Below are 27,978 nucleotides of genomic sequence, written 5' to 3'. Positions count from 1 at the left end.
TGCTTACCGAAGAGAAGGAGGAGGAGACAAGAACTAAGGTGGCCCAAGGAAGCCATGGCTGCTGCCTAAAAAGCCACTCCTACAGACAGAAGGTGAGAGATGCAACGGCTGGGCTGTGGGGGGATTTTCCTGGAGGGGAGAACTGGTAGCTTGCAATATCTGTCTTCCATTCTGAAGACAAATGGGTTCTCCATTGCTGCTTCTCCATTGCCTATTCATAGTACCATTGTCGCAATTTTGACAATTGCAGTTCTCTGTGTGTGCATTGTGTTTGTGCATGTTTTAAAGGATTGTGTTGCTAAGCTACACAGTCCTTTAAAACATTCACCACGCACACATGCCTACACATGAACACACACTTGCTGTCCTGATTGCTATTTGCAGCAAAATGGTCACTGGTGCCGTTAGCGAAACCACGGAGGCAGAGGGTGCCACTTTGCTTCAGCTTGGCTCAGGGAGCTGATGAGTTGCCATGGATGTGGGTCACTTGTCAAAGGGGGCAGGGAGCCCATGGATCTTGCAGCTGGATTCTTCCAACACTGGTTATAGTGCTAGAGAAATTGGACTAGCCCCATGAGCAGCATGGCTCTCTCTTGTAGGGCTCCAATCTGTGCTGGAGGAGGAAGGGGGAGAAGGCAGTCAGCCCCCCCAATCCTCCTCCATACTGAGGGAAGAGAGTTTTGAATCCTTGTGCATTTATGAGGACTGAGATTTGGGATAAGCTGGGTTTCTAATAGAGAAATGTGTTTTGTACTCTCATTTATGTACAGTGATCATTATTCTCTGCTACAGGTTCTCATACAAATTGTGCACTATTTATACAAGAATCCTGATTCTCTGCTCAGAATAAATTGCATAAAGCAATACAAGATACAGTATTAACATGTACTAATGTTGTTTGAAGTTGAGTTTGCTTGCTTCGTTCTAAGTAGGGCATTCAAATTTTCCAGTTCTTTGGCCAGAGAGAGATGTGTTGCAAGGAGAAGTAAGAAAGCAGCAGAGATTAGGAGAAACAGTAGGGAAGGTGACTAATTTTTTTATCATCTCTGAGGTCCAGAAATGTAAGAACCTATCTTTTTCTCTTATTATATATGAAGATAAAGCAATATTATTTTATATTGCGCTGACATTTGTACAAAAAAAGCATAACTAAGTAATGTCTCTACAAATTGACTGTAAAATTCTTAGTATTACTATTACTATTATTATGATGAAACTTGCATTAAAAAAATACTCTTGCTGTTCGGAAAAACAGTTGGAGCTTCTGGCTTCCCAGAGATGCTTGTGTCTTTAACAAGACCACAATCTTATGTGAATATGCAACACAATCCTTTACAGGTTTGGCTATACTACTGAGTCTGGTGGATTTATTCCAGTCCCACTAAATTGGTCTGAAGAGTGGGAAGCCAGTGAGTGCAGTGTCTACCGATGGGACAACACCCAGCCTTATATTTATGGCAGATTTGGCCAATCGACGTGCCTGTGGTGACTGCATTTTTCTGAACTCCCTTTTGCAACTAGAACTTAAACGTATTCAAAACTCCTGTAGCACAAGTTTTTCTTATAAAAGTTCCTCTTACCTTCTCATAGGAGTTCAAATCTCAGCCATGATAAAAGTTTGCTCAGCTCTTTCTACAGACTGCAAAATGTCTGTCCCCAGCTTTGAACTATAAGATACTTATCAAATTCTTGAGCTGAATCCTGCTTTGATTCCATTAATTCACAAAAATTGCCTTACTCCAGGATACACATCCGCACGCTCTTCTCATAGCCAAAATAAAATTCAGCACCCTCAGAGAGAGAAGTTTAAAACACCTATTTTAATTTGTCTCCTTCCCTGACTCCTCAGAATCAGAGGTTGGCTTGCCGGCTAGCTGGATCCTGGAACCAATTGCTCTTTATGGTTTGGTTTTGTACATTAGATATTAAAATGCATATTCATTCCGAAGAAACCACTGCATTGATCCATGTTCACAGTAACATATGCACTAGGTTTCTGCAATATAATTTTAGGAGGAGTGGAAATTTGAAGTCAGGAAGGTAACTTTGAAAAAAAAAACATTCTATGTATTGCTTTTTCAAAAAATACTTTAAAATGTTTATTTTCCCTGATTGTACAGGTAGTCTTCAACTTACAACATGACTGTTGTTTAATGACTGTTCGAAGTTACAAGACCACTGAAAAAAGTGGCTTATGACCATTTTTTACTTACAACCATTGCAGCATCCCTATAGTCATGTGATTGAAATTCAGATGCTTGACAACTGACTCATATTTATGAAAGGTTCCAGTGTCCTGGGATCATATGATCATCTTTTGTAATCTTCTGACAAGCAAGAATAGAGTAGAATGAATAGCAGAGTTGGAAGGGACCTTTGAGGTCTTCTAGTCTAACCCCCTGTTTAGGCAGGAAACCTATACCATTTCAGACAAATGGTTGTCCAATCCCTTCTTTAAAACTTCCATTGTTGTAGCATTCACAACTTCTGGAGGCAAGTTGTTCCGCTGATTAATTATTCTGACTGTCAGGAAATTTATTCTTAGTTCTAGGTTGCGTGTGGGGCTTGCTCCCTGCTTATCTGCAGTAGCTTGCCCTGCTCACTCACACTGATGATGTTACATGGTTGGGTTAAGAAATGTCTGCAAGCAAATAACCAACGTCAGAGAGCACTTGTCAAGCATCCAGACTGTATCCATGATATCATTCACTCCGAGACGTTATCTCTCCAATTGATTTATTAGGAACAGATCTGGCATGTTCCAAAGCAATTTCCCAAGTGAAAGCTTTTTTCTGCGTTACACAGAACCCACCTTCTCTCCTCCCTTCTCTCCTCCCACTTCTACACTTCATAAATCACGAGAACCAATTAACTGCAACTGCAAATTCTTAATACGACACACAGAATAACGTTGAACTTTTCAACTCCTCTAACTCTCTAAAAAAATATGTGGCAGCTGAATTTCAAAGCTGACAGCACTAAGGATTCCACTGTTTCTACTCTGAGCTACATATTCAGGTAGTCTTTGACTTATAACAGTTCATTTAGTGACTACTCGAAATTACAACAGCACTGGGAAAAAAGTGACCCATGGCCATTTTTCACATCTACAATTGCAGCACGCCCATGTCACATGATCAGAATTCAGATGCTTGGCAACCGACTCATATTTATGACGGTTGCAGAGTCCTGAGGTAATGTGATTGCCCTTTGTGACCTTCTGACAAGCAAAGTCAATGGGGAAACCAGATTCACTGAACAGCTGTGTTACTAACTTAACCCCTGCACGGATTAACTTAACAAATGTGGCAGGAAAGATTGTAAAATGGGGCAAAACTGACTTAACAAATGCTTCACTTAGCAACAGAAATTTGAGGGTCAATTGTGGTCAGAAGTCAAAAACAAGCTGTATTGTATATCACCATAATCTTTTTCTAAAAAAACTAAGGGGCATTATTATTTTGTTTTCTTGTAGATGCCATATCCTCCTTGAGTTGTTAGAACGACTTTAAACTTTACACAGACTGCTTGACAAGGTAGGGTGACTTTGCTAAAGCTGAGCATCTGGACTCCAAAAGAGAAGATGCTTTGGTCAGGTAGTTTTCATATAGAATATCAAAGTTGTTGCTTGGCCTTAAAGCAACTATCCTCAAAGTGTGGGTTAGGATTTCTGGGGAAAGGAGAAGAATGTCACAAGCAATTTGGAGTCACCGTTTTTTAAAAAAACTGAACAGGCATTTGGAGGCACAATGTCAGCTTTGTTAAAATGTTCTGTAGTCTTTGCCTACTAATTTTCCTGTCAAAGGCCGAGGTGGGCAAAGCAGTACAGTAACCACAAACTCCTTTGATATTTAGATTAAAACGTAATCATTAAAAATAAGCAATGGTATTTATTCCCTGCCCCAGCTTAATCCAAGGGAAGTAATTCTTGAGAGAGCACACGTGTTTTAGGGGGTTCAGGACACAATCCAGTTTGAAAACACCTGCCTTAAAATACGATGTTATGAGTGTTTGGAAATATTGGGGGGAAATCCTGTAGGGAAGAATTATGCTTGTCTAAAATAGAACACAGCCTTGTCTGGGGTTTTTCTTCTGGAATGTACATAGCAGAGGGGTTTGGGAGGATTCTCCCCCACCTTATAAATCATCTTCTTCCTTGCAGAAGTATCCAGGCCTAATTGCTATGGCTGGTGGAAAGCAGGAGCTTAAGAGAAGTATAACCATTATACCTTGTTTTGTGTTTGTTGAGGTAAGAAAACCAGAGAATTTGATCAACAAGTTCCCGGTCTTCTCTCTTTCTCTCTCTCTTCTCTCTTCTCTCTCTCTCTTTCATGCACAGACACAGACACACATGCACACACAGACGCACACACATGCACACACACACACACACACACACACACACAGCCATTCTCTCTTTACTAGGAAGGAGTTGTCCACACTCAAATGCTGCAGCCAGTTCAGTTTAGGGTTACAAGAGGAGTAGTGGAATACAGAGTTTGCATTTTGCTAGTGTTCCTGGAAGCTGCTCAGTAGTACGTGAAGCAAAGTTGTCCTGCTATATTACAAGAAAAGCTGCTTGGGTAGCATTGCTTGGATGGATCTTTGTATATGGGCCAGCCCTGCTCTTCTTGGTAGATGACTAGTCTTCATTACTCCATATTCCATATATGGAGGTCATTGTGGGCAGGAAGGCCAGTACGAACAGATTAGGGTTAGGGCTTGCATATCTCATAGCTTTACTAGTGTGTCCTTTTTTTTAGTGGCCTAGAATGCTTCAGCTCTGTAATATGTAAGGGTATTCAAGAATTTAGTTAGTCTACTGTTCTAGAGTTATATCTACTTACAAACAAGGGTGCAAATCTGAATACCTTCCCCTGAAATAGAACTGTTTCCCGAATTTTCTGTGTAACTTTTCAGCAAACCTAGAAAGGTCCTCAAATGTTTGTTGATGGCTGGCCATTTGGAAAATGCATCTACTTATTTTTAGAAATTTTCATGACATATTTTTGAAAATGAGGAAATGAGGCATGGCAATTGTTTATAGATGCAAAATAGATTTATTTACATCCCATGAAAAGCATTCAGATGCTTCCTGTAATGTGGACGGACAGAAGAAAACAGACATATATCTGGAACCTCTCCTCTGTCAAATGGAAGCCTGCATTCAGCTTGCTTCCTTTGGGCTCAGTCCCTGGGAGTTGGCCTGGGATCATTTATGAGCTATGAATTGTAAAAAGGGGAATGTCTGGGAAAGGTGGGAAGAAATCAGGAGGGGAGGGACATAAGAGAGGAGCACAATAGCCTTATTTTGGCCCAGGAAGCCGGGTTCCTCTCTTATTCCTCAACCTTCTTTCTGAATAAGAAAAGATGCATAGAAATTTGCATGCAGTAACGGGCAGGTGGCAACCACCTGTGTTTCCAAAGATCTGAAAGATCTCTTTGCCTCCCATTCTGTTAGTAGTGCCTGATGTGCCATCTTGTTCTTTTTCCAGCTGGGAATCATGGCTGGCACAGTGGTGCTGGCTTACCACTTTGAGTATTCAGACACTTTTCCGGTGCACTTTCAAGGATTCTTCTGCTATGACAATACTTTGGCCAAACCCTATCCTGGGCCAGAGGACAGTAGCCGAGCACCTCCAGTCCTGGTCTACTCTCTTGTTACTGCTGTTCCCACCATCACGGTAAGAGATCCACAAGGGATACGGGAGGAGAAAGAACCCCTCAAGAGGAAGGGCTGGTAAATGTATCTTGGGATACTTTGGCAATGACGACATAGGCACGGCCTTCACTGTGACGGTATTAATTTCCTTGAGATTAAGACCACAAAGAGACTGACTGCTGGAGAGGAGAAGTATGAGGGCATCCAGTCATATTTAAAGCTCTGTTGGGAAATGGAGTGAAGATATATTTGAGGGCTTACAAGACACGCCCATTAGAATCATATGGATGATTATATTCACATGATATTATATTCACATACTCTTGTCTGCTCAGATGCTTTCATTGGCGTTGCCTCTCATATTCAGAATGACCTATGTACCAACCCAAATTTGTTTCTGTATTGTTTTCATTGTTACACTTTTATCTGGCTTTTCCTCCAAATTGCTCAGGAGAAAACACATAATTCTCTCCCCATTTATTCTCATAAAACAAGATGTATTAAGAACAGTGTTAATTCAGATAATTCGACATACACCTGAACATGAGTCCCTCATATCCAATATCTTCACCAGTATGATATGCAACATAACTGCTTTTTATTCCCCACCATCCTTTTTCTGTGTGGGAAAAAATGACCAGAAACTCCAATAAGGATATCGGAGCCCACGTTCACAAGAGAGACCTATTTCACTTCAGCTGTTATTATCTGGTCAAGCTTGCCCCAACTAGGTCCCTAGGAAAGAAAGACCTTCGACTCCATTTGATTGAAGGGATAGGTTCTTTTACTAAGGATTAGTGGTTGCAGTGAAAACAGGCTAGAACTGAGGTTCAGGTTCCCTCACAAAGCATTACAAAGTTTCCCCTTCTCCCCAGCCCTTCCTACATGACTGGCCCATCATCGTCCAATGGTGTTCTATGCAGGTGTTTTGGGAACTGCTTGGATGTTTGGTGCCACTTGGTGCAATTCACATTCCTTCCCCAGGCTCTGCAGCCTTGAAGATCGGAACAGGCTGGTTCTCACACCTCTGGCTTCTCTCAAACCTGTCACCACCACTCCCTTTGGATCTTCTCTACCCTCTTCTATATGCCAATTGCCTGTTTTCTCTTCCCCCTCCCCCGCCAACAATTTATGGCAGAACGCCAGCAAAGCACTAAGCTGAAGATGGCAGAGGAGCACTCTCCCCCTTTTTAACGAGGTCCTCAATGCATCGCTTTTCTTCCCTAGATGACTTGCTCCAGTGAATGGACTTTTCTCTATTGCATCTCCTTTCTCTGTCCCTTGCATGAGCCCTGCTTGCTCTGACAGCCATTTCTACACAGTGGGCATTGCTATGTTGCTTTTATTTCATTAACACTTGGGAATACCTTAGTGACCAAAGAGAAAATGGAAATAAAACTATGATTTCCTTTGAACTAAATTCCCACTGATGTAGTCCTATTGTGCTCTGAACTGCTACAGGTACTATCTAGAGAAGAATTACATTTTCTCCAAGAGTCATGTAAAAAAATATGTATTTCTATTCTGATCTGTGAGAATGCTTTTCTATCTGTTTTGCCAGCACTTCCTGAATCTAGGTTATAGAACTCATCTGTAACCTAGAACTCATCTAGGTTACAGATGTGGGGGGGAAGTGTCTATCCTCATGGAAATGCACACTCTGTTTATCCCTCAGCTTGGGCTGGCCTGTCTCGGACCTTGGAAGCTAGAAAATAATGTCACTTCCTCTCAACCACCTGCCCCCCATGCTAAGTCTTAGCAGTACTTCACTTATGAGAGGAAACATAAGGAATCTTGAAGGAATCTTCCAGCCCTTTTGCCCTCGCCCAGCCGTTTCCTCCAGGAGCTTACTTTAAACAACTGCTATTAAAGAGAAAGTACAATTCCTCTTTCTGCTTCTTTCTCTTTCTCACCCCAGATACTTGTTGGAGAACTGGCTGCCTTCTTCTTCCAACCCACAAGGCATAAAGAGAAAACCATCATCTCGGGCGAGTGCTGTTATTTCAATCCTCTTCTGCGCCGCATGATCCGCTTCCTGGGTAAGAGGAGAATGCCCTCCCACCTAGGCCCAGCTGAGTCCCCAGGCTCTGCCCCACTCCTCATTCCTGTCCTTTTCCTTTCATAGGTGTTTATTCCTTCGGCCTCTTCACTACCACCATCTTTGCCAATGCAGGCCAAGTGGTGACCGGCAACCAGACTCCACATTTCCTGTCAGTGTGCCAACCAAACTACACTGTGCTGGGCTGCCAACCACCCCCAGGCACCATTTACGTCACAGACAAGGCAGCCTGCACTGGAAATCCTCTCCTGGTCACTGCAGCCTGCAAGGCGTTCCCCTCCAAGGACGCTGCCCTCAGCGCCTATGCGGTGGCGTACACTGTGGTATGAAGTGGAAGCTAGGTGACAGGACAGCCAGACAGGTGGAGGGAGGGAGGAGGGGCCGGTTTGAGGCTCTTCCAGTAATTTAGCACCCAGTTCCCTTTCCATGCCCTGCCTCAACCCCCATCTGTATCAGATCAGGTGGGTGGAGACCAGGTTTGACAGGCACAGAAGCGGTCAAGGTTTGGGAATGAACTGTTTCATTGAGAAGTCTGAAGTGCCCTCTGGTGGGCATAGAACAAAAGTGTGAAAGATCTTTTCTCCCAGGACAGGACTGGGGGAACGATCTTTTGTGACAAAACGCTGCCTGCTGTGAGCAAAAATTATCCTTGGCAAGGGCACCTCAGGAAAAAGGATTAGCTTTGATTTCACTGTGTCCATTTCTCATTAGAAGGCAGTAAAACCAAATAGGTCCCTTGATGTTATACTGAGGGAAACCTAGCCTCTCTTTCTCAGCCAGTTGAGTTCTTGTCTTCTGGCCCTTTTTTTTCCTCTAATACTGTCTGGGTACTGCAAGTATCACATGCCATTAGCAATACAAGAATTTTTAGAATCTGAAACACTGGACTAATAAATGCATTGTCTATAACAACCAAGAATGCTTGGTGTATGCCACTGAAAGTTATTTGAAAAAATAGACTTTTTAACTAGTAAGGAAAAGGAAGAAGCAAGGAGGTAGCTGACTTTCCCATTTGCTCTTGTCTTGGCTGATGCTGTCATAAGGGAAACAAGTGGTCTGTGAAGCCTGTGAGCTGGTTTCTTCCAAAACTATAGCATCCCTTAGTTTTTGCTGTTTGATGCAATGGAAGAGAAAGACACATGGAAAAATGCTGACTGGGAGAACCAACTTAGACAGTGACCAGAACCTGCCATTAGGCGGATGAAACATTGTTCAGATTGCTGCGGATTGAGAGGAGGTTGCAGTCCAACTGTTTTCTCAGTGAGTGAAGAATATCTGGTTTTTGTTTTAAGGCATCAAAATGTATTGAGCCAGCAGGGGATAGTAGCCAGATATCTAAGGCAATTGGTAAAATATAGCACAATAAAACCTGGAAGATCTAAAAATGTATTAAATCAATCTTCAGAGTAGTCTGGCCAAGTCATCCACTCCACAGAGTAGCCTATAAATGTCCAATTATATATTGCCATGGGCGATAGCTATGCACCACATGGCAGGAAGGTTCTTGCTTATTTCTTCATTTTACTAGCATGGTTTATTTAACTTTTAAGCATATTATTAGCTTAATTTTCAGTTGGATATGAGAAACAACAAATACATAAAAGTACATTAAAACCATAAAACTAGTTTAAACTATCAGAATGATTAAAGTACTGTGAAAGTAGTAGAGATGCTAGAGAACAGGCACACACACTTATACAATGCAGTGCGACTTGGAAAAAGTGGTTTCTTTCCCTCCATAGTCTGAATATGAACAAAACTACGAGAGCTTCTTTTTCCATTATACTAATAGTGGTTTCCAGAACAATAGCAAGTGCAGTTTGACCGTCCCTGAGAAAACAGATAAGTCTTCTTCCCTTTACATTGACAAAGTTCAAGAAAACTAATTGGAATCCTACTGCTTTAGATTGCTTCCATATGGGTATCTCATTTGAAAGTAAAGCCCTCACCAGAATCCTTGTGTTGCATCTTTAATCCTGATGGCTGCAACAGATATCATTTAAAAACTAGCCTACTCCAAGTGGAACTTTTATGGGGCACAAGGTGTTGATTGGTGAATTAGTCTAGTGTCTTGGGTGTCTGAAAGTTGGGATGGAGGGAAATCTAGTGGTAATGTTGTCTGTCCCACATTTTTCTAGCTTACCAAGAAGTAGGTTTGTGGTCTACTTGTCAAATGCCTTGCTGAAATACTATATACTACCGTGTTTCTCCAACAATACGGCCTCCCCCAATAGGAAGTCCCAGCATGCTTTATAGGCATAAAATCAAATTAAGACCCTCCCCCCAAATTAAGGCCTATATTAAACATGTGAAATGGGGGGGAATGGCGGGGGGGCTGGCCGTTATGCATACCCGGATATGGTGCTGCCTGCGTTGACCTCGGCGTTGGTGGGGCACTTCGTGTCGGGAGACCTTCCACCACCGTTGCTTTCCGCGGCGTTTGGCGCAGCCATGCGTGGCCAGCCAGGGCTCCTCCCTGCAACTGGAGTCTGGCGGAGACACTCAGCTTCAGGCGCTCCTGTCGCCACCTTCCCTTTGCCTTCGAAGGTAAAGCCAATTATTTTAAAAACGACGCCCTACTACAACAAAGACTCCCCTGCCCGAGAGGGCAGCCCAACCCCACGTGGGAGGCGAATCTCCCAGGGCCGCAGCGCAGGATCGGCCCACCCCGGGAGAAGTGCCCAGCTGCCATCCCTGCCTGGCACCAGGCAGAGCGTGAAGAGCTTCGCCTGGGGTGCCCAGCACAGCTGACAGGCGGGCCCTCCTGCCCGGCGGCAGAGCTCTCGCCAAGGCAGCGAGCACCTCCCCGCCGGACCCTCCGCTCATCCCGCCAGGGCCACGCCAGAGCTGTGCAGGCTGGGCAGAGCCGGGAAAGTGAGCCACGGGTGTGTGCCTGCCTGCCAACCGAAAGAGCCAGGCCAACCTGAGCTTGGCTTCCTTCCTAAGTCCCTCCAGCCCGAACCCGAAGGGGCCACCGGGAGAGGCTGCCCGAGGAAATGATAGCGCCCACCTGTCCGCGGACAGGGAGGCGAGGTGACGGCAGCACTGCTTCCTTGGCCGGCGGGTCCGGTGGAGAGAGCCCGAAGCCGCCTGTCCTTTCCACCCCTCGTCCAGCCCGTCCCCGTCCCCATGCATCTCCAAATGCACCGGCAGCTCCAAACGCTGCAGCGGCATGGGCATCGGATAGAGGCGCTCACTCGTCGAGGCTCAGCTCGGAGGAGGACGCGGCGCAGGCCGGCACCTTGCCTCCCTGTCCACGGATGGGTGGGCACTATCACTGCCTTGGGCAGCCTCTCCCAGTGGCCCCTTCGGGTTCAGGCTGGAGGGACTTGGGAAGGAAGCCAAGCTCAGGTCAGCCCGGCTCTTTCGGTTGGCAGGTGGGCATGCACTCGCGGCTCGTTTTCCTGGCTCTGCCCAGCCCGCACGGCTCCGGCGTGGCCCTGGCGGGATGAGCGGAGGGTCCGGTGGGGAGGCGCTCACTGCCTTGGCAAGAGCTCTGCCGCCGGGCAGGAGGGCCCGCCTGTCAGCTGCGCTGCGCGCCCCAGGCGAAGCTCTTCACACTCTGCCCAACGCCAGGCAGGGATGGCAGCTGGGCGCTTCTCCTGGGGTGGGCCGATCCTGAGCTGCGGCCCTGGGAGATTCGCCTCCCCACGTGGGGTTGGGTTGCCCTCTCAGGCAGGGAAGTCTTTGTCGTACCGGTAGTAGGGCATCGTTTTTAAAAGAATTGGCTTTGCCTTCGAAGGTGAAGGGAAGGCAGCGACAGGAATGCCTGAAGCCGAGTGTCTCCACCGGGCTCCGGTTGCAGGGAGGAGCCCTGGCTAGCCGTGCATGGCTGCACCAAACGCCACGGCGTTGCTCTAAACGCCGTGGCAGTACGGGGAGAAGGGAAAGCAACAGTGGCGGAAGGTTTCCCGATATGAAGTGCCCCACCAACGCTGAGGTCAACATCCAATCCGTCGCCGCCCGCCTGCCCGAGGATGCAAGGGGGGGAATTAAGTCACCCCCGAAAAGATGGCCTAGCCGTTTTTTGGGGGGTCAAAAAAAAAATAAGGCCCGGCCTTATTTTGTGAGAAACACGGTATGTCCACAGCAGGGGTGGGATTCTACCAGTTCTGTCTGGTTCTATAGAACCCCTTGTTAACTTTCTAACAGTTCAGAGAACCGGTAGTTAGAAGCAATCTCCTTTTGTTTTTTTTTCCACCCTTATTATATTCTTGCCAGAACACCTAGACTTCCTGTCTCCAGAGCTTCTGGGTCTTGACTTTCTTAAAAGGGAAGGGTTGTTTTAAGATTTTTACACTGCTGTTGGGAGGAAATAGTTCCCTGGACAATCAGCACTTTGAAGAAATAATTGAATAATGAAGCAAAGCTTTTAGTGACAGGGAACCAAGATGAGTGACATTCAGCAAGGCTTCTTGGCTAGCTAGAAAGATTGACATTCAAACATGAGTTTACATACCCTTACTGACAATGGTGCGCTTCAAAAAATTTTACTACCAGTTCTGTGGACATGGCTTGGTGGACATGGCAGGGGAAGGATACTGTAAAATCTCCATTCCCTCCCGACCTCACTAACCTGCTTTCCAGCTCTGTTCTCCTGTGCAGGGCAACAAAAGAAGACCCAGCTGATCAGCTGGGACTCGGGAGACAGATAATAGATGGGGGCAGGGCCAGTCAGAGGTGGTCTTTGCTGGTTCTCCGAACTGCTCAAAATTTCCGCTACCGGTTCTCCAGAACTGGTCAGAACCTGCTGAATACCACTTCTGCTTTCTGGGTTTTGGTCTAAAACTGTTTTTTGGTGGTTAATTCTGTGCTTGGTGACCTTTAATCCTGTGTGTATTGATGGGATAATTTTCCCTATTCAGCTTCAACAAGCAACAGCTACTGTTGTGATTTAATTATTTGTATTGTGTTTGAATTTTTTCCTGCCTCATGGTTTCTTTTTCTATCTGGGGAGGGGGTCTTCCTCATTGCTTTAGGACTATCTGGCACTGTCCTTTTGGGGTGTACTTCCAAGAGGCAGGATGCAAGCTTGGCACTGTTTTCTTTTTACTGCCTTTCTGGGGGGCATGTGACCTTTCCTTAAATCTGGATGGTTTCCTTAGGATATTTTGTGAGGGGAGTGAGACCAGCTGGTGTCTTTAAGTGGTGCAAAGGGATCTAAGGATTGCTTTTCCTGGCTGTGCTTTTCCTGGAGAGCTTAAATGACCTTTCTGCTAAAGGGTTTCACTTTATGAGCAAGAATTGGCTGCTTGATAGTTATCACTGCATCTTAACTATTTTCATTCCTTAAGGTGCTCTGGCATCCTGCCTGATTTGTAACTCTGGCTTGCAGATATTTTTAATCTAATGGTTGGTATTAATTAATGATTTGCAAGCAAAGAAGCTCTTTGTATTTTTGTACAGGTAATCCTTGACTTACAACAGTTCATTTAGTGACCATTCAAAGTTACAATGGCACTGAAAAAAATGACTTATGACAATTTTTCACACTTATGACCGTTGCAGCATCTTCCACCGTCATGAGAGGCCAGGCGAGGAGAAGCACCCCTTGACATGAGTGATGTCAAGTTGGCCATGCCCACCCAGTCACAAGACCACCAAGCCACACCCACCAACTAAGCCACACACACTGAACAGGTTGTTAAAAAAACTGAATCCCACCCCTGATCCACAGCATTTTGCTGGTCTACAAATTTAGTCACTGTCAAAGAATGAAATAAGATTGGTTTGGCATGATCTGTTTTTAACAAATCCATGCTGACTGCTAGTTATTGCTTTATCTGTTTCTAGATATTCGCAGATCTGTGTCAGGACTCCAACATGCACCCCCATTCAAATCATAAGTCTCTAGCTACATCTCTCAGAGTAAAAAAGATTGATTTATTAGGAGTTGACCTGTCGGCGTTTCCTGGTTGCAGCCGACTCTGACATATCATTCATTTCATCCTTGACCCTGGTCTTCCCCCCACCCCCTGGATGTATATTCCCCAAAGAGCCATAGCCAAGAGTCATCAATCATGCTCTCCAGTAATAATTTTGTGCACCAGAAGCTTTGGTTGCCAAAGTGATTATCTGAAGCATTTAAGGAATGCACTGCTTTCCCCAATCCCTTTCTGCTGGCAACTAAAGAGACTAAAGAAGTATTTTTTAGTTGACAATCTGTATTATCTTTTCCAGTATCTTCCTAGGTATTGATGTTAGACATTGATGTCTGTAGTTTCCTGGGTCTATTCCCACCATCTCACCCACCCTTTCTTTTTTGAAGATGGGAACCACATCAGCTCTTTTGTAATTCCTCGGTGTTCTAGGATTTTTGAAAGATATGGTAGAATGATTCTGAGACGGTGGTATTGAGCCGGTTTGCACAGCATCGGGTGAACCAGTAGCAAGGATTTGGTATGGGTCACTGAACCGGTAGTAAGTTCTGGCTGGCCACGCCCCCAACCTGGTCGCCCAGATGCCGCTGGCTTGCTTGGCCTACCTGCCCAATGCTCACTTACCCCGCCCGCCTGACGCTTGCCCCTTAAGGTATTTCTTTCTTTTTCCTCCTGACAATCAGCTGTTCATATGATCAGCTGTGCTGGGATTCCCCTTGCTGAGGCCAGAAAGGCAAAAAATGGAGGGAGGGGCTGAACCCACCCTCTATTTTTTGCCTTCCTGAGCTCCAGAGAAGCCTTCTGGGAGCAAAAACGCCCCCCCAGAGGCTCCTCTGAGGCCCAGAAGGCCCCAAAAAGCAAAAAAACCCACAAAGCCATGCCCACCCAGTCACATGGCCATGCCCACTTAACCACGCCCACCAAGCCATGCCCACAGAACCGGTAGTAAAGTTTTTTGAATCCCACCACTGTTCAACATCTGCCAGGTCCTTCAGAACTCTGGGATGTAATCCTGGTACTTTATATTCATCAAGATCAAACCATATCTTTAGCCATTGTCTTGCTTATTTTAATTTTTATTTCTGTCCTGTCTTTTATGGTTAGCTTTTTGATAGGTTGGGTTATAGTTTCTTTTTGTTTGAAGACTGGTGTACAGAATGATTTAAGCAGTCCCAAAGGTGCTTTTTCAAGAGGCAACTGCACTTTATTATTTTTCTTTGAAGATGTTTCATTTCTCATCCAAGAAGCTTCTTCAGCTCTGACTGGATGGTGGAGAATGGAAGAATCTATATTCCTTGCAGACAGCTAGACATTTGCATTCTTCTAGACAATCATTGAGACTACTTTGGGGGGTTTATCTGTCGCCAGGGTCACCTGAGTAGTGCAAATGGGTGTGGAACTATTAAAAGGACTGTTGTAGACTAGAGATAGATGATGCCAAATCTCCCCCCCCTCTATTGAGAGGGCTGTTCAATTTTGACATAGATGGCCTCTTTAACCCCTCTTTCAAACCAACAGTCCTCTCTGTCCAAAATGTGGACTTTGCTGTCTTTAAAAGAGTGGCCTTTATGCAGGTGGACTACTGAATCTTGTCCTGATGGGTTTGTTTTCTTTTGTCAGAGGTGTCAAACTAAGTTTCATTGAGGGGCACATCAGCATTATAGTTGCCCTCAAAGGGCCAGTCTCATGTAATGAGAACTCACAGTGGCCAGGTAGGTGTGGCTGAGTAGGCATAGCCATGACCGAGTGGGCATGGCTGCAACTGGGCACAGCCTCACCAGCTAACTCTAACTCAACATGGGGACAATTTGGTGCCCCACAAGCTCCACGCCTTCCCAAACTGCTGGTAGCCAGCACATGCACGCACACATACACTGCATTCCAAGTTTGGAACTTTTATCCACAGAGGAAGGAGAGGGTCTTCTCCTCAAGCCCAGGCATGATTGGCAGTTTGCAAGCTCAGATGTGGATAAAAGTCTTCAAGGTTGTTGTGTGTGTGCACATGCGTATGTGTGTGGGCTTCCCAGGCTGGAAGAGAGCGGTGGGGCCTTCCTCCGCAGCAGCCGAACAAAGGAGCTGTTGGGGGAGGGGAGGAAAGAAGGGAGGAAAGAAGAAGGAAAGGAGGAAAAGAAAGAAGGAAAGGAAGGAAAGAAGGATGAAAAGAAGGAAGTAAAGAAAAGGAGGGAAGAGGGAGGGAGGGAAAGAAGGAAGGAGTCCAGCCAGCCACTTGGAGAGGCCATTTTATAATCGAATATAAACATGGAAAGTGCTTAAGAACACCCAAAAGCACTCAGTAAAAAGAGAGACTGGAGCCAGCTTTGCTGCTTGGGGACAGGGAGGAGGAAAATAAATCTGTAGCCCAACAGACCACATCTGGAGGGGAACGGTCTGGGACAGGCTGACAGATGGAGGCAGCTGGTGAATGAAGATTGGAACATGGTCTGGAAAATGCACCCATGCCCTGCCTATGCTCCCCATTGATGTATCTGCTACAATCATGGTGCAGCGGTTGAATGCCTGTAGCAGGGCCACCTAGGGAGATGAGCAATTGGTGGAGGGAGAGAGGAAGAGGTTAAGGGGAGGCAGTGGTGCTCTTTCGGCCTCCCCTCTGGTTCTCACTCCGTGCTTCCTCTGGCTACCATTCATAGCTCGTCCCAGCTGCCACCATCCCCAAGATGGAGGTGGTGGCGGCACACAGCTAAGGAAAGGGCAAAAATCATGGTGTCCTCCATTTCTCCCACTCCCCTTTTTAGGGGCCCAGTGTCAGTGCCACTCACCCTGTAGGAACTGGGCTCAGATGTCTTGGCCAGTCACTCTTCCTCCTCTTCCACTTTTCACACCGCTACCAGCGGCCTTGGCCCACCTGAGGGAGACAGTAAAGAAGCAGTTAGGCAGGCAGACCGGCTAGCAGTGGTCAAGGGCGAAGGCTGCTGTCAGTTCATCTTCCCGCCTCATGGAGGCGACAGCAGGAGAGGCACCAGGGCAGCTGTCAGGGGAAAGAAAGTGGGGTTGATCTCTTATTTGGGGGAGGAGGTTGTTGAGATTGTTGAATTTAAATTTAAAAGAAATTTAAAAGTTGAAAAAAGGTTTAAAATTGAAAAAAAAATAAAAATTGAAAAAATAAACTGAAAATTGAAAAGAGAATTTTAAAAATTTGAAACAATTAGTTTTAAAAAAGAAAAATTTAGAAATTTTAAAAATTTAAGGATTTATACGTTTTTTTGGCCCTTTATGAAGTGTTATGCATTTTTGTTCTTCTTGTTGTTAGAAATGCCAGGTTTTTTTCTAGGAAGTGCTTCTCTCTTAACTCAGGGTCCAGTGTGCTGTTCTCAGCCACTGGTCTGCTGCCACATACTGTAGTTCTGTTTCACCACTGCTCAGTGACCTCCGTTTGCAATTCACCACTTCCGGTCCACTGCCGGGCAGGGTTGCTGGGCCACCTCTCTGTCTCTCAGCTCAGCTGCCGGGCTATATCTCTCCATCTCTCAGCTAGAACACTGGGCCGCCTCCCAGCTGGGTCCCTTCTCAGTTGGGCCATCTCAAGCTGGGTTTTCAAAAGCAGTTTGCCTTTGCCTCCTCTCTGGGGCTGAGGAAGAGGGACTGACCCAAGCTCCCCCAGCTGGCATCATGTTGCAGGCAGGACTAGAAGTCACAGTCTCCCAGTTTTTATCCTGTTGCTTTAACCACTATACCAGATTGGCTGGTCTTCTGCCTGTCTTTTTTCCCTTATTTTAAAAAGAGTTGTGCCTTGGTTATATATGCATGGTTATGCTGTGCAACATTTTGAGCCCTTTTCAAGGAAGATGAAGGGCATCTCAGCTAACTCTCCTATGCTGTTCTTCCTTTTCCACAGATGTATATCACACTGGTTTTTCAGCTGAAGGGCTCCCGCTTGGCCAAGCCATCCCTGTGCCTGGCACTCCTCGGCCCAGCATTCTTGGTGGGTGTGGTGCGTGTAGCCGAGTACCGGAACCATTGGTCTGATGTACTGGCTGGGTTCCTCACCGGCGGGGCCATTGCCATCTTTCTGGTAAGTGTTCTGTGTTTGAGGCTCTTCAAGGGAGGGAAAAGGGCTTCCATCTCAGCGTTCAGACACCATCAGAACTATTCTGGGAAGGAGAAGCCGTTCCAGTCACCATTGCACATATAGTGGCAGTGCTGTTGGAGCTTCTTTACCATGTTTTGCAGGGTAGAGCTCCCTTTTTAAATATGGTGTGTCATCAGGCAGTTACTAAAACTATTCCCTTATCAGCACCCAAGGGTTAAAACTTAAAGGCCAGGCCAATGATGCTATTCTAAGGGAAGATAAGAATTTTTTTTTTTTTTGGGGGTAAAGCTTACCTTAAAAAATAACCTTTATCTTATTATTTTTATCTTATCTTTTTTTTTCTGTGGGACTCTGGCACACATTAAAAATGAAATTCTGTTGCCTGCTCTCAAAAGTGTACACATACATAACACATATAGCTATTCTACATATATCCATATGTATATACCTACACCCTAATATACAAAAACATATAAATATTAATCACTGTCCATTTTGAATACATAATATGTTATCGTATTAGTTTGTGATGTGTTGATGACTGTGTTATAGTTTTCCCAAATGCAGATATGAATGGGGCAATTTCTCATTTGACCTAGGCTATCTTGAGTAGCATAATACAGTTTGGAGAAGTGGCTATTCTGGGTTGGGGTAACGGAAATGTAAACTAGCTTGGTTCCTACTAAAACACAAGCTAACTTTTTACCCCCTTTTGTATGGCTGAGAGGTTCACCCAGTCACCTCCATCTGCTCAGATGAACATCTTGCCCTCATTCCTTTTACATTTCAATAAAAAGGCAGCTCATGGTTCCTCTGTCATGCCCAGCTATTCACTCCATACTAGTGAATACCAAAGTGAGTCCTGACCGAATGGCTCATGCTCATAACAAGACAAATAAGGCCAATTATGAAGAAAAATTAGGGCTTGATCAAGAAGCAGCTGGCAAAAGGAATAGGAAAAGCCACATAAGAAACTGTGTTAATGGGTTTATCAGTTGCAAAGCTCTGTTGAATGTTCCTTCTGATGCAGAGTACTATATTGGTAGAAATCAGGAAAAGAGCCCTTTAATGCCGCTCTTCTCTTTTTGGATAGGTGACATGTGTGGTCAACAATTTCCAAAGCCCTGTATCCTCAGCCAAGAAAGTTTCTCCACCTGAAAATCTACCCACTGTCCCAGTCTTGGGATTGCCCTGTGTTGACAGTTCCCTTGACAAATTAAGTGTGGCTCAGGTAAGAGATATTCCTGATGCACCCCTGCATGTTTCCTCCTCTTCTTCAGTTTTCTCTTTGCTCTAAAACACCTACCCACACATACACATGCACAGCTAGCACCATATTTGAGGATGCACTAGGCAAAATGCCTTTTAGTGGGCTTCTTCTACCTCTTCAATGGGTTTATATGGCAATATTTAGAACAAGAAGAGGACAGTTGGTCCAGCTGCCATTTAAATTTCCTGCTGTTCTCCTGAAAATCCTATTTTCAAACATATGGTGATTTTAAACTGGAGATTTAATCAAGCTATTAAGCCTTGTGCCAGGTAGGGCAATCATGAACAGGAGGCTCAACTGAGATGCCGACATCTGAGGTTGGGGCTGATCCTCTCCCAACCTACCTTCTTCTCTTCGGAAACCAAAATCTTGTTTCCTCACTTAAAAAGATATAAAGATGCAAAGCATTAGCATCAATGGATTTGCTTTCTCTCTGTGCCAGGGCGGATGTTGACAATTTTGCAGGACAGTTTTATAGTAGGGTGGGAGTCAAACTGAACATAGATAGATTATCAGTTTGAAAAGACTTCCTTTAATATAAATGAGAAATGTTTCTAAATCCTGAGCATCACTCACAAATTCTGGGTAACAAAGGAAAGAAAGATGTCAACTTGAACAGGTGTGCCAAGGCAAATAAGATCTGAGGAGCGAATAGGAAGAACAGAAGACTCACTAAGACACACTAAATTATCACTCTGTTGTATGGGATGAAGGACAAAGCTTCTTAACACTGTTTTTCCAGCCACCAAGGAGAGGATTAATTAAAACCCATCTCTTTGGGAGTTTCTCCATCCCTAGGTAGGAGATTTCTAGTAAACCCCACATACTGTGGCTCAAGTAGTATTTAGTACCACAGTGTTGAATGTAGGGGAATTTTAGTAGCTTCTGCCATCTCTTATAGAGAACTTAATCTTAGATGAAGACACAATAGTAAGAAGAAATCAATGAAGCAAAACTTGCTCAAGTAAAGTGTTGCTGGTAAGCACTAGGGTTCACATTAAGGATTGTAAACTTTTAAACAACTCTGTGAATGAACAAAAATATGATTGCATATATTTTGGTATTTCCTTTTACAAGGCTCCCACTTAATTATTCAGAGAAACTTTTGATTTCTACCTTATTTTCCTCCCCCTTTTTTTGTATGTGTGCCTTGGAGTCAGCCTTTTGATTCCTCACAACTGCCTTGGCAAGTAATTGCAGTTTTTATGGCAAGTTTTTTCAAAAGTGGTTTGCCATTGTCTCCTTCCTAGATCTGAAAGAGACTGACTGATCCAAGATCACCCAGCTGGCTTTGTGCCTTAGGTGGGACTAGAACTCTCAGTTCCTTGGTTTATAGCCTTAACCATGACACCAGACTGGTTCTCTTGAGCTCCATTCTTAGAATGTTCTTTCTACTCTTATGAAAACATTCTAGTCTGTTTTTCTTTTTCTTTAAAAAAAAACCCTTTTGTTGTATAAATAATACAACCATAGATCTAATAGGCTTTATAAATACTCTGCTCAGGCAAAATTCAGTAGGACATCTCTGACCATGACCTTTGTTAGAAGACCTTTTGTGATCATCCTACTCCCAATCTCAAGGCAACATAATTTTTTAAACTGTGGAGTTAGTGCTGAAATTGATGCATAGAGGGAATTGTTATCAGGCAAATAAGGGAATAAGTGCAGGAAGCAAATAGTTTTTGGGCCCAGGTACTTTGTATTTATTCTGTGGAAAACAGTTAGATAGATCCTTCTCTCTCTCTCTCTTTCTCTCTCTCTCTCCCTCCCTCCCTCCTGTCTCAAATGATGAACTAATATACTGATATACATGGAGGCTTTATGAAGCTTTTTAACTTAGAAATTCTTGCTCTTCTATCTCTGAAAGTGTTGTTCTCCCCAACTCCAAATATTCCAATGCTCTAACATTTCTCCCTAAAGAAAACAAGTTTACAACTTATTTCTTTCCTCTTTCCACTTGGGTGTGAATAGTAAATATCTAATGATGTTAATTTCTGTCTCATTCTCTCCCATTTAACCATGTCTTCCCCCTCCACTGCCCTGCCCTGGTGTTGTCCCCTTGGGTGGAGTATGGCTGCAGCAGGTGAGGGACACCCCAGAAGAACCGGAGTTTTCTACACTACTCTCAAGAGGTCTGGAAAGGCAGCTAGCACGATCTCTACACTTGGCAGCACCTGGCAGTGCAGCAATGACCCGTCCTTATGAGTAAGTGCCTGTTCCCAGAATTGTCTATCGTGACCCCTTGCAAGGTATCCTTGCTTACTCTCGGCAGCCTAAGTTGGTACAGAGAGTCGGCATAGGCATCATGGGAATAGAAGGAGAAGGAAAGGATACTTCAGATTAACATATGGCTGGATATCGGAGGCAGGCAAAAAGTCACGGTGCAAAAGAATTGGATCAGATATCCTGATGTTCACGCAGAAACTTCAGGGGGTCCATTTAGACATAGGAAGGGAAATGGAGGGTGGAATAGAATATTCAAAATCAGAAATGTTTCACTTGGAAAAAGCACGACATTTTTGAATTTACACTAGTCATACTACAGATAAATAGCATTACCCAGTATTAATGTAGTGCAGGGGTGTCAAACAGAGCCTGGGGAGGCGCATGAGCTCTGTTTTTGTTGGCACAGAGTTGTAGGAGGCTGTTGCAGCTGAAAACGGAGCTCGGGAGCCCATTTTCTTTGGCAGGGTGCTCTGACACGAGTGACATCGAGCTAGCCACGCCCACCCTGGCCATGCCCATACCACGCTCACACCCCCCGAGGTCAAGCATAACCCTGATGTGGCCCTCAATGAAATTGAGTTTGACACCCCTGATGTAGTGATATGCTCTCTGACATGGTTTTTCACCACAGTGCAACTGGATGGTGTTATATATTGCTGGTGTCCTTCAGATATTTAGGGCAACTATGACTGCTGAGTGCTTAGAGCCTTTTGAGAAAAAGAGAAAGTTCTTTGGAAGGATATGGAAAGTCCAATTTAGGACTAAACAACCTTTTTAGTGAAACATCAGAGAGCTATTGATGAGACATGCCTAAACTGTGTGCACAATTATTAGACAAGATTTTTATGCATATTTTCCACCTCCAAACTGTATAAACTTGGATGCTTAGTGGATATACGCATATTAGGTGATGTGTTTTTGTGTAATGTGGGAAGGTGTGGCCTAAGGACGCCAACACCTTATATCAAGGTGTGCATAATTTTTAGGCAGCTTCTTTTCCTCAGGCAGAAAGGGGACCAAGAGAGACATTTAACTGACAGAAATCAAACATTGTAAAAGGTCTTTCAGAGGGAAAGCACTCTTGAAATTGCTAAGTTATTGGGGTGTGATCACAGAACCATCAAACCTTTTGTTGCAAATACAGTATAATCATTTCCTTTTCTTGAGGTGCATTTTAAATAGTTTTGACCTGAGTTTATGCATAAGAAAGAGCTAGTTACAATGAAGAATGGAAATGGGATGAATTAAAATTGTCCCCTGAAGTAGTATAAAAGTTTTCTGTGCAGTTTTATTGCCCATTTAAGTTGCCCCAGCCTCTTTGATACAGTAAGAAAATATTGTGCCTTGTTACAAGCAATGATTCCTGGTCTTCCTGATACTGTAGTTGAGCCAGATTATAACTTGACATATCCCAAAAGTTTTTAGTTTCCAGGTTATGCCTACTACTACAGTATTTCATTTAATGCATATTACAGCATTAAGAGAATTGGTTCCAGAAATGCAAATCCATCAGAGACCTGCTTGTTTGAATATTGTCCTCTGCTCTTAGTTTTACTCTACTCTTCTGCGGTTATTTAATTCATTTTAGAGTTTATCATTTTGTTTTACTGTTTTACCCCTGGTATGAACTGTCAGAAAGCTTTGCCAATTGTGCAGAACAGAAATGAAGTTTGTAGCTATAAATAAAATGTTAAGATGTTGATGAAGGAGGCACTCTTCCCTGAGAAAACACTGCGTGTGATGAACCACATACAGCAAGAAATCTGGTAACATTTCATACATGCTGTGATTCTATGCAGTCCACTTGGCACCACTTTCCTCTCACTCCCTAGATTAAAAATGTCCTCTTGCTCTGGCCACCTCATCCTTTCCCCTTAACCCCTTAAGGCAGAAGTGACACCATAAAAGCAGAAGTGCCTGCCATTCTTTGGAATTTGGTTTAAGCACTGAAAACTTACACAGAAGAAAAAGCAGTGCAGGCGATCAACATCTCTTCCTCTCCATCCACCCATCTGCCCATCTACTCCACTACCAGAAGGTCCCTCTCTCTGCTCAACCACCAATCTGAAACAAGTGCATTTTATGGCCCACAAATGGCAGATTGGACCCTTGTAAACAGGCACACATTTCAGAGGAATCCACTGTTTTCAATGTATTTGTGTGAGTCGTTCTGTGCAAAATATCCTAGCTATTGCTACTAGGTATGGAGATTCTGAGATGATAATGACTTGTGCCTTCTGGGAAAATTTGCACTGACAGCTTAATTTCCACATTTAGGTTGCAGTCCTGTGCACATTTTCAGGGGCATAAGTCCCACTGAACAAAATGGAACTTGCTTCTGAATAAACACACATAGGATTTGGATGTAAGTCTTTGCTTTCTGTGTTGCTGTGCTGTTCTGCTCACTGGTTTTGTTTACACCAGGATACACTTTTCCATTGTTCAAGTCTTTTTTAAAGTGAGATATATGGTTAAGTGGTATAAGAAGAGACAAGGAAATCCTCTCTTGAACCCGATAATTCAAACCCATCAGCAAAAAGCCTTGCCCGTGCAATGAAAAGTTAAATACCTTGGTTTGCAGTCATGACTACTAGAGATCTGCTCTTTAAAACACACACATGGAACCATAAACATAAAAAGAGATTAAAGACAGTTGATATTTGATTTTGCCTAAGAAGTTAAAGATGGAAAGAGGTGACAGTTGGCTTTCCCCTGTTTTCTGGGACTCAGCTGAAGGCTTTGCTGAAGAATTCTAAAGCTTGAATTTAATTTTGATCTGCAGAGTTTGTTCCTGTTTTTTAAGTCCATTCTGACTGACTTACTCACTCCCTTCTCCCCTCCCTTCCTCTGTTCCAGAATCACGGAGCTGTGTTCACAGAGGCCACTTGATTCTCAACTTTGTCTCTTCCCCTCCACCCCAGATGTCCTCATTCCCTCGCGGTTGGTCACAAGTGAAGTCTGACCTAAGAAAGCATTCTTGATATGGAGCTAGATCTTGGGGGGTGGGCTCTAACCTCATACTCTCCATTTCCCAACCTATTTCTTGGACTTTCCTGGAATCAGGTTTGTTAGTTGTCATAACATAGTTCTGGTTCTATGATGTGAGTGTGCAGCATAGATTGGGGAGGGAAAATAAGGGTGAAAATAAAACCCCATTACTTTTTCAATTGGTCTGATGCCATTCACCATGTTGCCAACTGAACATCATTGCTAGGAATGAGCTCTTGGGATTTTGATCACAGCTTGCTTTGCCAAGGTTCTTTTAGGAATCCTTGTCATTTGATAAGGCATTATTTCCTTTACCGTTGATTCCTCAAGAAAAAAGTTAGGTGCCATTTCCAAAAAAATAGCTCTATCTTGGGAATACACTGAAGAAGGCACATTTGACCAAGAGAGGTGGTTTTGATTGCAGGAGTTTTAGTAAAAGAAGTTTACAATTAAATTTGCAAATTAAAGATTTGAATAGTCAGAAAAATTATTAATTAATCATTATGGTAGCTAATATTGTATTTGAAGACCAGAATTCAAGCAAATAAGACATAACTCAGAATCTTAGGGCTGTCCTCTATAGGCAGTTTTGACACCTTCTTGATTGAGCTATAACCAATAAACCTTGTTATAAAAGTAAATAAGAATCTGGTCTCAGATATGGCCTTTGATGAAGAACTTTCAGGTAACATTGGAATGATTTTGGTCCAAGGCTTTGAGGAGATATATGTCATTAGAAAGACTGGATTATGGTCTATGCTCAGCTTCATACGATCACTTCATAGGAAAGGTTGGCTGAAGAAAAGTAAACTACATGTGATCCACAGCACTTTCTTCTGAGCTTAGTCATCAGAAACAAGCAATAACACTCCAGTTCAAATAGATTCTTTTTAGAGTCAATTGTTGCTGCTTTCCAAGGTGTTATCCTAGAGTCTTTCTGGAGCTCAATGTGAAAACATTTTAAACATACAGTTTCATCAGCTCTGAGCCTTGATCATTTGTCCCCAGTTGAATCTGGATCATTTGTCCCCTAGTTGAATCTGGAGCCATTTGCATGCTGGGAGGGGGAGCGGGGAAGCTTTCAACAGAGCTGAGTGTTATGTTTTCAATATGTTTTCATTACAAGAGAAATAGATGTCAATCTTATTCCATTGTAGTTACTTCCAATGAATAAAGATTTTCAAAACTACATTTCCAAACAATGCCATATAGGAAAGCATGACTTGTTGCTAACCTTGTTCTAGTTTAAATGCACAATGTGGGTTCCTCACAATGGCGGCTTCACTTTCTTGACTCACCTACCACGCTCAATAACAGTTGTTGCAGCTGCTTGGCAGATGATCATTATTCCACACTGTTCTGCACAACAGGATGATAATATCTCCCATGTCCTCCAAAGAACAACTAGAGGTCCCTTATATTTCCATTCCTCCATCAGTGAAACCCAACTGTATTGAGCATTATTCCCATTTTAAAGATGGGAATTGTAGTCCAACACATCTGAAGGTTTCCAGATTAGGAAAGGCTGTCTTTTTCTCACTTTCCCTGCTCTTCTTCCTGGTGCTAATAATAATTATTGTCTCTGCTACACAGCTGCTGGTCAGCTGCATGGCACCTTCTGAGTGTAGCACAGGGATGGGTGGGCAGTTGCTTGGAAAACTTGGCAGAGTACACTGCCCCACTGTGCTCAGTGAAGAATTTCCCACATCCTTCCAAAATCTATTTTAATAAAGTTCTGTTTGAACAATCTGTCTTGCTTCACAGTGTCCTTCATTTCAGGAAGAATTCTAGTAAATGGCACAAACAAAACAAAGAAATGTTAATGTGAAATCAGATAAAAGCATCTAATCCCAAATGAGACCATGTTGTTTTCAGGCTAAGTGATATAATAAATGGGATCTGCTAAGCATGTTATTTTTTTACGCACAGCTGTGGAATTGGTTCCAAATCTAGACCTAGAAAACCTAGAACTACACCGCCTTCAGTCCGATCTAAGTATAGGATATAAAACAATACATTGCAATGTCCTACCTGTCAATGAATACTTCAGCTTCAACCATAACAATACAAACTGCACCAACCTTGATTGCAGGAAATACGACCTCAGCAACAGAGTGGTCAATGTCTGGAATACTCTACCTGACTCTGTGGTTTCTTCTCCAACCCCAAAAACTTTAACCTTAGACTGTCTACTATTGACCTCACCCCTTTCCTAAGAGGTCTGTAGGGGGCATGCATAAGAGCACCAACGTGCCTACCATCCCTGTCCTATTGTTTCTTTTTTTTAATTTCTTTTATTTTTCTTATATGTATCCATTTCATGTATCCATAACTATGTTTATACTTATACCTATTATCTTATAATTGCTTGACAAAATAAAATAAATAAATAAATCCTTGTATAGCTATGTGTTTCCTAGATAGTCACAGGCAAGTTTCTTTCTTGGTGGCTCTGTTCTCAAGGTGACCTGAAACACCATTGCTATCTTCAGGGCTAGCAACAGGTTTAAGAGATATCTAATTGAAGTGTCCATAAGAACATCAGCAGTGTCCTGAATTTGAAGCCCCGTCTCATCTAGTCCAGTAGTCTGTTCTCACAGTGGCCAACCACTGCACAGGAAGCCCACTAATCTCCCAGCTGATGGCTTTCAGAGAAAGTCGCTGCCATCAAGGTTAATAGCCACAAATCCTCATGGCTTGCATGAATTGAGCCAATCCTATTTTGAAGCCAGCGAAAGCAGTAGCCATCACCACCTCTTGTAGTCCCCCAAGATAGACCTCTCCTGCAAATAAACAAAATGTCTACTTTGTCCCCACATCAGCACAACAGCACCATTACAGACCCCACTGAGTACACATACAAGATTATGCCTATATAGGTAGTTCTCCATCAATGATGGCAATTGGAACTGGAATTGCTATAGCTAAGCAATATGATGATAAAATGTGACATTACTGACTGCACCATTTAGCAACACCAATTCTGGCATTCCTGCTTGCCATAGTTAATCAAATCATTATGGGTCCTTAAGCAAGGATATCATGCAGTTGCCATTTGCAACCTCCTACCAGCTACCATTGACTTTGCTTACCTGCTAAGACCCTCACTAGCCATGGCTGTGTCCAATCTCTTAGCAAGGACATAGCTGTATCATCTTGTCCAGGATTGGAAACTAAGCAGGGTTGGCCTCAGCACATACTTGGATGAAAGACACAGTTTGGATTAGGGAGGCAAATAACTCCTGGAAGAAGGAGGCAATAGCAGACCATTTCCATGCTATTATCAGGGAAACAGACTTAAGATGTCCATATTTATTTATTTATTTAAATTTTATTGGTTTTTAAGACAAAACATAAAAACATCAAGCCATCTTCCATATATATACATACAGTGTGTCGGTTGGTTTACAAATTGTTTTGTGCTTCCACTTTGTAGTCTTCAATTACAATTACATTGTATATATTCTCATATTTTCAATCAAATATTAAATACATTAATATCATTGTTAATCATTTGACTATGCTTTTATTCATTCATATTTTATGAAATAATCCACATTTTACTTAATTTGTTTTATGACAGTTCATATTATCATCTCAAATCTATCCTACAATCATTTTGTAGATATAATAAGAAAAGAATACATCTTTATATATTTATTATTTTCTAAGAATCTACATATTTCATTACCTTGTTTTATTGTCTAACCATTGATAGAATAGATCCCAAATTTTATAAAATTGTTATCATCTTGTTCTCTGATTTGAAACGTCAATCTACTCATTTCAGCACATTCCAATATTTTCTTAATGATTTCCTCCTGTAATGGTATTTTCTCATTTTTC

General features: G+C 43.3%; 1 protein-coding gene across 2 annotated transcripts; it reads left to right on the top strand.

Annotated features, from left to right (window-relative positions):
* The first annotated feature begins 8 nt into the window (after positions 1–8).
* PLPPR2 (phospholipid phosphatase related 2) lies at positions 9–25,881 on the top strand. 2 transcript variants are annotated; one of them, XM_087957075.1, is made up of 9 exons: positions 9–92; positions 4,163–4,249; positions 5,496–5,684; positions 7,581–7,701; positions 7,788–8,044; positions 17,454–17,630; positions 18,742–18,879; positions 20,999–21,123; positions 24,001–25,881. In XM_087957075.1, the coding sequence occupies exons 2-9, from the start codon at positions 4,184–4,186 to the stop codon at positions 24,104–24,106; spliced, it is 1,179 nt and encodes a 392-aa protein (XP_087813201.1). In that variant the 5' UTR covers positions 9–92; positions 4,163–4,183; the 3' UTR covers positions 24,107–25,881. The 2 variants fall into 2 exon arrangements, with proteins under 2 accessions (XP_087813201.1, XP_026535405.1); XM_026679620.2 differs by lacking the exon at positions 9–92 and adding an exon at positions 3,473–3,536.
* The last annotated feature ends 2,097 nt before the right edge of the window (positions 25,882–27,978 follow it).

This window comes from Notechis scutatus, chromosome 2 (genome assembly GCF_049901735.1).
Source record: "Notechis scutatus isolate UNSWTSFEM ecotype Mainland chromosome 2, rNotScu1.2, whole genome shotgun sequence".
Lineage (NCBI taxonomy): Eukaryota > Metazoa > Chordata > Lepidosauria > Squamata > Elapidae > Notechis > Notechis scutatus.
The sequence above is the reverse complement of the archived record's forward strand: the minus strand, read 5'-3'. Positions and strand labels throughout refer to the sequence as shown.